Source organism: Populus euphratica, unplaced genomic scaffold (assembly GCF_000495115.2).
Source record: "Populus euphratica unplaced genomic scaffold, PopEup_1.0 scaffold26.1, whole genome shotgun sequence".
Lineage (NCBI taxonomy): Eukaryota > Viridiplantae > Streptophyta > Magnoliopsida > Malpighiales > Salicaceae > Populus > Populus euphratica.
In genome coordinates, this window is record NW_011499896.1 from 948,641 (window position 1) to 960,905 (window position 12,265).

General features: G+C 37.0%; 1 protein-coding gene across 1 annotated transcript; it reads left to right on the plus strand.

Annotated features, from left to right (window-relative positions):
* The first annotated feature begins 212 nt into the window (after positions 1-212).
* On the plus strand, positions 213-11,975 carry LOC105132089 (Tudor/PWWP/MBT domain-containing protein). Its single transcript, XM_011035380.1, has 12 exons — positions 213-737; positions 878-960; positions 5,873-8,020; positions 8,236-8,698; positions 9,230-9,338; positions 9,412-9,524; positions 9,609-9,796; positions 9,888-10,359; positions 10,480-10,918; positions 11,032-11,211; positions 11,392-11,442; positions 11,540-11,975. Exons 1-11 carry the CDS (start codon positions 612-614, stop codon positions 11,415-11,417), a joined length of 4,347 nt encoding a protein of 1,448 aa, XP_011033682.1. The 5' UTR covers positions 213-611; the 3' UTR covers positions 11,418-11,442; positions 11,540-11,975.
* Positions 11,976-12,265: the final 290 nt, after the last annotated feature.

The window sequence follows — 12,265 nt, forward strand, 5'->3', positions numbered from 1 at the left end:
CATGATTAGAAAATAAAACAGAGAAAGAAATAGAGAGGAACATTAATTTATATGAATTATCCATTTTAATGATAAAAATAAAATAAGTTAGGGAATAATTTGTAGTTATCTTTTTAATTTATAAAAAAGTTATAGCGCAAATAAAAAATAAAATATTTTTTTTATATATATAAAAATAATATTGGTAGGTCACGTGTAGATTGCAAACACTGCTCTCCAATGACCAATAAACTCTAAGCTCGACACCACATCCTTCCGCACCAAGCGCACGTTAGCCCACTTTCCCCGTTCTAAATTAAAACCTCCAGTACAGCTGCAAACAATCTACTTTTGAAGCGCACTTTAGCCGCTCCTCTTCCTCACCAAACCCTCTCCCCCACAGACACGAATTAGAAAGAGAAAAAAACTCCCAAATCCGAAGAAATTAGGGTTTCAACATAATTAAATAAATTAAATACACTGAGTTAAACTAGCAACTCGGCCTCTCGCTTTCTGTTTGTGTGTTTCAATGCCTGTTAATTGCTTGGCGAAATCGTGTATTGGAAACCCTAGACAGTGCCAGAGTGGTCCTTTTTGCGGCCGATTTTGGCATATCTAATTTGATTTGAGAGATGGCGCCCAGTCGCAGGAAAGGTGCCGCCGGAAAAGCAGCTGCCGCCGCCGCCGCTCGCCGTCAATGGAAGGTGGGCGATCTCGTCCTTGCCAAAGTCAAAGGCTTTCCTGCTTGGCCTGCCACAGTATGTTTCTCTCTTTATTTTTGGTTGCATGTTACTTTATTTTCGATGCTTTGTTTGCCACTTTTTTTTTTTTTTTTTTTTTTTTGTGTGCCTAAGCTAAGTATTAGCTGCTTATGAAGTGGGGTTGTTGTTGATGCCAGGTAAGCGAGCCGGAGAAGTGGGGCTATCCGAATCCAGTTGATTGGAAGAAAATACTCGTCTATTTCTTCGGAACCCAGCAAATGTGAGTGTAACTACTGCAGATACTCCTTATCCAATATGATCTTTTGATGGCTTTTTTTCTCCTGGGTATGAGGTTTTTTGTAGGGTTATCTATCATCTCGAGTTTGTGGAAGTTGATTTTATGATTTGATATGATTTTGCTTGTATAATTGGTCTAATCTAGTCTCATCTTTTGTTTAATGCAATTTTTTTTTTGTAATTTATAGTCATTTACTAGAGTCGTAGGACAAGGCAAGTTGTTTATCTGGTCTCTTGACTCAATGTACTTAGATATTAAAGGAGACTTAGAAAGGGACAACAAGAATTGTGTTTTATAGTTAGATATTCTTCATCTTGCCTGAATGTCTAATGTGAATTATTTTGTTTTGACTGTCAGCAATGATAAGAAAATATGTGGAAATTTATCTTGTAGGTTTTTCTTGTTTGTCCATATTATAATGTTTATGTAATGATGGCTTGTAACTTTTTCTGTGTTGGGGAACTATTACTTTTGAGTACATATTTTTTTCTTTTCCAAAGGGAGATTGCAATCAGTTGAGCGAATTGACTTAGTATATTTGAAATCATGTGGCGAACAATAGGCCTTTGTAGCATGTTTCATTGTTGATAAAGCTGTTTTTTTCTGGGTGTAGTTGTTGAATTAATTTTAGGTTCTGGTATGAACAAGAACAATGATTTCCTGTATAAACTCTTTGTTTGAGTTGTCATAACCCAGAAGTGACAAATAGTGTTTCCTTGGAAGCTTGCGTGGAGAGTTGAACTCTCTTTATATGAAAAGGGATAATGTTGCCTATAGTTATTCCTTTTCTTTTCTTTTTTTCTTGTTACCATTGAGTAAATTATAAAGGCCATTGTATCAGTCGCTACTTTTATCTGGTAGTTTTTTTTTCTTATATTTGTCAAATATGGTTTTGGGTTTTCCTTTTTCTCTTTTTATTGATAAACAAAACTCTAATAAAAGAGGACCTCAGAATTGAAAAAACAAGAACCTTATTTACATGAAAGTGAATCCACAACTTCTAATATGTAAATGAGCATCTTTAACCCCACAACACAGCCTTTTGCTTTACATGAATGGATCATCCTTTCGGCAAAGGTGATTTGAATGATTGTGCCGAAGCAACTGTTATGTAAATGGTGGTGGTGGTTTGGCTTCTTGTTCATATATATATATATATATATATAATATGCATACATGCTTATAGATATCTACATACGTGTGCCATATCTCCACTTTTCTTCTGATTATTGAAGCTCTTAGTAGGATGCTAGTTAAAGAAATAAGTAAGGTTTTTGATGGTTTTAGCTCAGGCAGAAATGGTTAGTCTGTCTTGGCATCTTGTCCTTTGCTGATGGTACTTTAGTCTTCTTTGAGATGGATCCTACTGCAAGATTACTTTAAAGATCCACTCTTCTATGTTTTGAGATGGTATCTGGGATCAAAATTGATTTGTATAGGTTGAATGGTTCCTACTAGAGGAAAAGTTTTTGACAAATTCTTGACTCGTATCTGGGTTGTAGGATGGAGAATGTTCTAATTTTATCTTTTTGAGCCTACCTTTTGATAGCCAATTGCAAAGACAAGAAAGTGTGGGAACTTGTTCTAGCAAATTCGGGAGAAAGCTTGTGTGGTGGAAAAAGGCATTATATCACTTTAAAGGAGGTTTACTCATAAAGGGTGAACTCTGAAATCTCCCTATTCATTCCTTGTTTTATTTCCATTTTTGTATGCTATTTCTTATGAACTAAAGGATGCTGGAGAAGGGTTTTTGGGAAAACATAGGGGAGAATTTCTTTTGTGATTGTTAATGGACTAGAAGCTTAAGGTGGATGGTTTATTCTACTCTGGGTTTCTATTATGTGGCAGTTCAATTGATCGAAAGTTCATGATTAGATAGGTGGTGTATTTTTAGAAGCAAAAATGATCCATGGGTTGTATACCTTTTGCTCTTTGGGGTTTTTTCATAGGAGTGGAGCGAAAGAGAATTGGATGTGAAAGAAATTACTCTCAAGCCGTTGAAGAGTTTCCCCTGATAATATGGCATGTGGACAACTTTTTGCTAGTGAAGATGAGTCTCAGTTTTAAACCAACTATGATGTGTAATAAATGTACATCATAGTTTCTTTAAATATCTTCCTCCACCAAAATCATAAAGATATAACCACCACTATGATTTAGACAAGCTAGAGTTATTTGGGTACAATTCTGGAGTCTATGAACAGTTATGTCAGCATAATTTAGGGTGTAATGTTAGAGATATAAATAAAGGAAGAGATGGAATCCCATCTAGTGACCCATGGAATCTTGGCTAAGGTTGATTTCGTCACAATGTAAAAACTGAAAAAAATTGATTGCTGGAAAATTATTTGAAAAATATTGGCACATCAAAAGGCTAGATCACTGTATGTAGCACAAAAATTCTCAGTATCCTTCTTTAATGGTCACTCAGTTTCCTAATTCCACAAACCACAGCTATTCCCATGTAACAAGGAAAAAGATGAAGGACAAAAAAACTACTTAGTTAAGGACTCGCAAAATAAATGGTAATGCACAAATGCTAATATTTTTGTTGGCCACTTCAAAATAATAGACATGCAACTCCCATCCATTGAAAAATAGTTATAGGTGTTGAGGAAACAAGTCTCTTTCAATTGATCTCGGTACTACCCTACAAATCCTCAAAATTGAGAAGATATGTTCACGCAGCTCTAGTTTAATTCTAATGCAAAAGCATGTGGCCAACTGATCTAACTACTTTTTGACTAAGAAACATCTATTGATATCCATTTTTAGAGATTATTAATTGTCAAATTCTTTCCCTAAAAAAAAAGTAATATCAGAGAGTATGGCCATCTTTTGAACCTTCATGTTGGTATAAATAGCCTCCAGTTCTGCTCTTATAAGCATCTTATATGAAAATCTATCACAAAACATCCCCTTCTAGATGGCTTTTTAAGAGCTTGATTCCCGCCATCATCTTTACAATTGCATGATGAACAATGTCAAAAGAGAGTAGCAAAAGATTCCATCTCCCAATCTTGCTTGCAGTGGTGAATTATGATGCCAGAGATGATGCCAAAGAGAACGGGATAGCTGTTTTTAACTTTTTTTTTTTTATTTCATACCACTTTCAACATATTAGTCTTAAATCAGGCTTGAAATGCTTCCACCCTTTCTTGTTACTTTTCTTCTCTTAATGAGACTGTCTTAGCTCCTTCAAAATACAGCTGTTGTGAACATCCTCATGTGTGGCTGCATTGAAGTCCAGCAGTTTTGGAGCCATTTCCTCAAATGGAAAATGTGGTTCACCTGTAGGGTTATGAGTAGGGATAAGAACTGCATATCGGTTGATTCCATTGTTAAGGATTGTTGAGCTTGATTTGTGCCCCTGCTTATGATACCCGGTCTATTGGGATGTTTTGGGTCATATTTTCTCTCAGTCATTTGCTGTTGGTTATTGTTCTTTGATTTCTCCAGTTTCTTTTTGGGAGCTTCCTAGTCTAATCGATGTTGTTGGAGACAATCCTTAGAAGGTAGGCTTTCAATGGGGATTTTGCAGTTATCCCCTGTTTAGCTTTCCAACTTTGAGAATGCATAATTCTCTATGTTGTAATCCTTGTTTAAATGGTCTTTCTTCTCTCTTTTAGCTTTTTCCAAGCCTATCATTGCTAATTGATTTTGATAAGTGACAATTGCTAGAATTTTTAATGATGGCTTAGCAGTTATCAGTAAAGTGATTCTATGGCTATTTGGTTTCTAAATGTTCAATAATGTATAATTGCAGATCTCACAATTCTTGTCTAAATGGTCTCTGTTTTTTCATTCCTTTTGCTTTGCGAGGTTTCAGATGGTATGTCTCTCAATAGTCTGTCTGCATCCAGTTTCTTTATTTTTTACATGTTCTATGCTACTTTCAGTTTTTAATCAGAAAAGAGGTATTCCTTGGGATTTCAAAGCACATTGGATGGTGGAGAAAAAAATTATTGGAAAGTTTGTATTTACCTGTTCAAAATAGTGTCTTGAATATCTAAGTTTAAGTTGGGTAACTTTCTAAAATTTCCTTTTCTTATCTTGTGGTTAAAAGTAAGCAGGAGAAATAAACAGAAAGTCAATAGTAATGTTTTCATTTCTTTCTGAATTTGCTGTTCTTGCAGGGGAAGAGCTTTTGTGATGTAGGGCATATTTAGATTACTGTCCTACGAAGGATTTTGGGTGTGCTGGGGGTTGGAGAATTAGGGATTTTAGAGGTGAATTACGGGTTTGATTTATGTGGAATTGGGATTGATCAAGGATATTTTTTGGGTGGAATTGTTCCTTTATTAAAATTCCCATGGTTATGCAGGTAGGTGCTCCTTTTACAAGCACCAAATCCTTGGCTGTCTTAAACTAAATAGGCAAAATAAAACAAGCATGAATAAAAAATCCATATTAACATCCTTGCCCCTAAAGAAACTAAGATTCCCAAATAGAGTAGCTTTACAGGATATATCAAAATATATGTAATCACAGATTGAATAACTTTAATTTCTGAACTTCTTATCTTTGACTGCATCACCTTCAATCCAAATCTAAATACATTGTATAGATTGTATATATGCCTATGAATTAGTTAACATATCAGCATTTAGGTTTTGTGCCATACAATATTGCATTGTGATTGTCTAACTTCCTTCTTGTACTTGAAATACTAATTTATGGATGGCATTTTTTTGATCTTTGAGGTTGCATCTTTCCTTTATGGATGGCATTTTTTTGATCTTTGAGGTTGTATCTTTCCTTTGTGATATTCTTCTTGTTTGGGCTGATTTTAGCTAAATTTGTTATTTCTCCCCCCAAAATGCTGTTCTTAAGAGCTTTTTTAGAATGCAGTTAATTAAGACTTTTTGTTTGGATGAATATGTTGTTAATACAGAGCCTTCTGCAACCCCGCTGATGTTGAACCATTTACTGAAGAGAAGAAACAAACACTGTTGATGAAACGCCAGGGGAGGGGTGCAGATTTTGTTCGTGCAGTGCAAGAAATCATTGATAGTTACGAGAAGTTAAAGAAGCAGGATCGAGTTGATTTGAGCTCCGACGATGGCCCTACTCATGCAAATTGTGGGAATTCATTAGAGTCTTCAAATCACTTTGAGGTGAAGGATCAAAGAGAAACTTCAGAAGCAACTATTACAGGTAGAAATGATCTGAGTCTTCAAATTGATGATGCTTCTGCTGAAGCAAAAATTGGTTCTTTGCATCACAAAGATGCATTATTGGAGCAACCTCCTGATAATGTGGTGATTAGAGAAAAGCCTATAATCACCACCTACACTTCAAGGAAAAGATCTGGAGGTTTACGATCTAGGAAACGTATCATGCAGGAAAAGGCACCTTCAATTGAAAGGTCTAGAAGCTCTTCCCGGTTGGAGTCCAGTAGATTTCAAAACTTCATGATGCCACCAGATGATGGTAATAAGAGTTCAGGAGATATGTCAATTGATTGTATCCAGGACAGATCTTTGCGAAGCACTAGGCAAATCAAGAAATCACCAGATGATTCTGAGTGCGACAATGCAGATTCATCTGCTTTTGTTTCTAATGTCAGCATTGAAGATAATGGTTCTGAAATTATCACAGCTGACTCTGATTCCCTTAGTTTGAATGAAGGTAGCACTCTGGATAGTGGTTCTAGACTCGAGACCTCTGAAACTGCTGTTCACTGTTTGGAGGGAGATATTGAGTTGAGCAGAGGGCTTGATTTCCAAATAAAGGCTGTTGTTATAAGAAAGAAAAGGAAACAAAACAGAAAGCGAGCAACTGATGAAGTGGTTGAGCCAACAGTCAGACTGGAAACAGAGGCAGATGTGGATGTAGGATTGCATGATAATAACCAAAATTCTGAATTTGCATGTAAAAATTTGAATATAACTCAAAGTAAAGAAGATGGAGATGAGCACTTGCCACTAGTGAAACGAGCTAGAGTTAGAATGGGCAAACAATCATTGGAGGAGGAACACAATAATTTTACTCGAGCTGAAGAACAAAGACCAAATGAAGTTGCCTTCAATGCAATGGAGGAAGACAATAGCTTTTTTCAACCTGAAGAAAGAACATCTCTTGAAGCTGGAGTTAATACATTGGAGCCGATTAGCTCTTCCTCAAATTGTGACAGTGATATTCCTGCTCATAGAGATTCATTGGTGGTGAGGGGAATTTTTAGTAATGTCTCAACCTCAAAGAATTGCACTCCAATTCAAGCAGATAAGTCCCAGCTTTTGAGAGTTAAGGAAATCCAATCCTTTTGCAGTTCTGCTGACAGTGAGTCTGCTTTACCTCCATCTAAACGTCTACATCGTGCTTTGGAAGCCATGTCAGCAAATGCTACTGAAGGTCAAGCTTTTATTGAAACATCAACTGTGAAAACATTTATCATTGGTAGTTCCATTTCTTCGATAAGGAGTGCTTCTGATATGGTGGCTGTAAGTAAAGAAAACAGTGATTCAGAAGAGCAGATTGTAGACTCTCCTGGCAACATGGTTTCTTCATTCTCATCTGGCTCCAAGAAAATTTTAGAGGAATCTAATAAATCATCATTGGATGACAAAATTTGCAATGAACCTGGAAGCATCAAGGGTCCAGGGCTTTGCGAAGAGGTCTTTCCAGAGTTTGCAGACCAAGGTGCTGACAAAGATCTCAGTGGATTATGTTTTGAAACTGGCAATACTTGTATTTCTACTCAAGCTCGATCTCCATTGCACTTGATGCCTAATCTTGATAGAAGACAAGCTAGTCTGCTATCCTGTCAGGGTTCATTAGGTCAGTTGTTGCCACAAAAAGATGAAGGCAATTCTGATGACACTGAATTAAAAGACTTCAGGGATGGAAATGCTAGTAAAGAACTTCATACTTCCAAAGATTCTGGGATGAGTCCAAATATTATCTCTCAGGCTGATGATGCCGCTAAAGTTTCCCCTCAAAGTGTTGCAAATCTCCTTCGATTCACTGCAGAGGAAGTTGGTCATGAGGATTCTGAGACTGTTAGGCCTCGAATTGATTCTGACAGTCAAGCTAATGGCATGTAAGTGTTATTTTCTTTTTGGTTCTGTGCTGTCTGTGTTGGTATGCTTTTACCTGTTACATTTTCAGTAAGAACTAGGCATTTTTTACCCTCTATTGAAAAAAGTTCTTTATTCCCTGGTGTTAAGGCATGAGATTCCATCACTGTTCCTTGCCATTTATTTTGTTGTCTATTCATCATTTTTGTGCTTAAGTTTCATAATTTTTCTGTCTTAGTTGTGAGGTGGCAAAAGATGTACACTGTGACCAGCGGGAGAAGGAAGCTAGTCATGTTTCGTTTTCTGAATATCATTTGGATGACAAGGATGAATTGGCTCAGTCAAGTCCGCCTCCAGCTGATAGAGTAGAATGTCCTGCACAAATATTGACACCTAATGCCTCAGTCCACGTGTCTACTTCAGAAAGTGTTAATTTTATTCAAAACAGTGGCTCTTCTAGTCCTAATTCCCTTTCACACCCAAAGAAAATTATGTGCACTTCAGTTTCTGATGAAGATAAAATTGAGTCAGCAGTGCCTCAAAGACCAAAATCAGTTGGGAAATGGAATAATTGTGCAGAAGCACACGCTGCTTTGTCATCCTTTGAAGCAATACTTGGATCCTTAACAAGGACAAAGGAGAGCATTAGTCGAGCAACTCGCATGGCTATTGACTGTGCAAAGTTTGGTGTATCTGCTAAGGTATGATGATGCTTAGCCATGTGATTTAGATTTTTTGTTGTTAGATCATTCTGTGAAGAGATTATGATATGCCAGCTAAATAAAATAAATTTTAGTTTGGATAACATACATGTGGATTTGAGATTTCTTAAAAAGTGAAGGGGGGGGGGGTCGATGCCTGATTTACAGGTTTGATGCCTGATTTACCTTTTTCATTGATTCTTCCAAGAATAAGTCTGTAGATCAGGCGTGGATTTTCCATAGCAGTATGTCTTTGCAAACATTTCTGAAGTCAATATCATGAAATATACAGACACTTGAGTGTTTTTTAACTGGCATTTAGTTAGCATTGACAATGTTTTTACTCGGTTTCTACACTTGCATTGAGCAAAGTTCATGTTAGAATCTGAATGTTCTCTCATTTTCATCGGAGATGAGGCTCCATGAAGTTTATTTGTATCTTTTTTCATGACAATTTAGTTGAAATGGAAGTGTAAACATGTGATCCAGTTTTCTGATGATCTTTTGATATAATACTACTCAAAAACTTAGGTGGTGGAGATTCTTACTCGTAGTTTGGAAAGTGAGTCAAATTTACATAAAAGGGTGGATTTATTCTTTCTTGTGGATTCCATTGCCCAGTGCTCTCGAGGTTTAAAAGGTGAAGTGCTTGTTATTTTTAAGTTGTATGTCCATGTGGTATATGTGATGTTGATCTCCAGTTCCATTTTCAGGTGATGTTGGTGGTATATATCCATCCGCTATTCAAACTGTACTGCCACGCCTACTTTCAGCTGCTGCTCCTCCTGGAAGTTTTGCACAAGAAAATCGGAGACAGTGTTTGAAGGCAAGCCTTGGAAACTTTTAGTGCATTTTGCCCTTGATTTTTTTTTCCCCATTCATGTGTTACCCTTTGATATTTATTTTATAGGTTTTGAGGCTTTGGCTGGAAAGACGGATTCTTTCAGAATCTATTATTCGCCATCACATTTGGGAACTTGATGTACTTGGTGGTTCATCTTCTGCTGGCCTATATTCTCGTCGCTCAGCAAGAACAGAAAGAGCTTTAGATGATCCTGTTAGAGATATGGAGGGTATGCTTGTGGATGAATATGGAAGGTTTGAGTCCTGCTATTTTATCTTTTGCTTGTAGAGTAGTTCCCAAAATCTGTACACCTGTTTTATAATGAGATGGTTCTTGTTGCCTCAGCAATTCAAGTTTCCAGCTTCCGGGATTTTGTATGCCTCGCATGCTTAAGGATGAAGATGATGGAAGTGATTCTGATGGAGGGTTTGAGGCTGTAACCCCAGAACATTATACTGAAGCTCCTGAATATCAGGAGTTTACTCCTGCAGTAGAGAAGCACACACATATCTTGGAAGATGTTGATGGTGAGCTTGAAATGGAGGACGTGGCCCCCTCTTGTGAGGCTGAAATGAGTTCAACAAGTGGCATTGGTGGAGGTGATGCTGCATGTAACTCACACAATCAGCTTGAACAGTGCTTACCACAGCCCTTCGCCCCTCCTCTTCCACATGATGTGCCACCGTCATCACCACCATTGCCATCGTCACCACCACCACTGCCTCCCCCACCTCCTCCTGCTGCACCACCCTGTTCATCTGCAATGCCTGATCCTTATACTAGTCGTGTTGATTCAAATATTTATACAAATTCACATGTATGTGCCCATAGTTGATCGCATTTTCTTTCACATATTTGTTCAACTTTTAGTATTAATATATAAAAGGTGGAATGTATTAGGCTCCACTTTCATTTCTGATTCAGATCAAATTTGCAGGATTTGCAAGATGACTTGAGACAACCTTTGACTCAGAATTCTGTTCCATCAAGAATCAACCCTTCATTGTCCAATGCAGTGCCTTGTCGTACACCTGAATGTAGAGATCAGATGCAGGTGCAGCATTGCGACTCAACCAGATCTTTCAGCAATTATCCTGTATGTCAATCAAATAATGTTCATCGCACTGATGGTCCTAGCTTCCATCATAAAGCATATCCTCCAAGGCCGCAACACCCTCCTCCCTCGAATCAGTTCTCTTATGTTCAGGCAAACCAACATGTGAAGTCTCGAAGAGAAATCCCACCCCCTTCCTACTTCCACAGATTCCAGCATTCACATGATTTTGATTGTGGAAACTTCTATAATAACCATGAAAGAATGAGACCTGGCCCCTATGAGCTTAATGATGGCTGGAGATTTCCTGCCCCCTTTCCTGGTATGTTTAGTATTTCATGAGAGATTGCAGGGATTAATGGAAGCTTTGTTCTCTACTGTGGTAATAATTGTTGCATCTTGTTGTCTGCCATCCACTATTTTTTCTCTACCCAGGTCCAAGATATCCTGACAAAGCCAAAGCATCCTATGCACCTGTTCCTTATGATGGTCCTCCACAGGAACCACCTAGATTACCGCATCAAGAGTGGGATTTTCATGCCCAGGGGATGTATCACAGAAACTTTATGCCTTCTAGACCCCCTCCTGAATGTGCAATTCCAGTGACAAATAGAGGTGCGTTAATTTTTCATGAGATCTTGTCAAGTTTGAAAATAAAACCACTATTTAAGTCGTGCACTCTCACCGTTTTCCCAACACTAAAAGAATTATTAATAATTGGAAGATCCCTTTCTTTTAAAAACTACATTGAAGTTCATGTTAGTACAGGCTATAAGAATTTGTGTCATGTTTCAGCACCGAGCATTTGGCGGCCAAGATGAGATTGTTATCATAGTGTTGGGATTGGTATGTAATCATCATATCTGCTTTGTTTTGCAACTTTTTTGGTGTATTTATAAATGCTATCATCTTATTGGTTTACTCGCTGCTTTATATTTGTTAGGAAGGATCCATTTTTTATCTGCTTTTTTGCGGCTTGTTCAAAAGAGTGAGTGAGTCTACCTGGTTCTATATTGATTTCTCCCCACGGATTTCATCTGGAAGAGGCTTTGCAACAGATGATTGGGGTGTTTTCTACTGAATGGGATTGTATATATGTATCCTGTCAACTTTTCAGCAAATGCAGAGAGTAGATGACAGCCATTAAGAAGGGTACGTGGAAGCTGTAACTTAACATTAGGCTGTCATGTATCAATTTCCAATTTTTATTTTATTGTCGGTATAATTTATTTATTGAAAGGCCTCAAGAGAAATTCTGTAAAAAAATTTACCAGGGTCATTGGTTAGAACTCGTAACTTCTTATCTGGTATACAAGGAAAATTAGATCAGACTTATTGGGGATTTCTCTCTGTGCGTGTTATTCAAGAGACATTTTTCAGCTTTAGTGCATGGTTGACGTTGCAGTAGTTTTTATGAACATGGTTAAAAAAGTTGGTTTAAAAAAAACTTTTCTAATTGTGATTTTAAAAATGCGTTCGGTTAAAAGAAATGTAAGATAGCTTTTGCTGCTTTTAAAATAAATAAAAAGCATGTGTTTATAAATAAAAAAATAAATTATTTTAATTTTAGCAAAATTACAATAAAAACTATTTAATTAATCAAGTAGGAGCTATATAATATTTATTTTAAAAAATATTTAGACACTTGTATAATAGCTTGATTTTGGGT

Coding starts and splice junctions, on each gene's coding strand:
- LOC105132089 (XM_011035380.1), top strand. CDS start 612: ATGGCGCCCAGTCGCAGGAAAGGTGCCGCCGGAAAAGCAGCTGCCGCC. Junction 738..877: donor TTCCTGCTTGGCCTGCCACA/GTATGTTTCTCT, acceptor TGTTGATGCCAG/GTAAGCGAGCCGGAGAAGTG. Junction 8,021..8,235: donor GACAGTCAAGCTAATGGCAT/GTAAGTGTTATT, acceptor TTTCTGTCTTAG/TTGTGAGGTGGCAAAAGATG.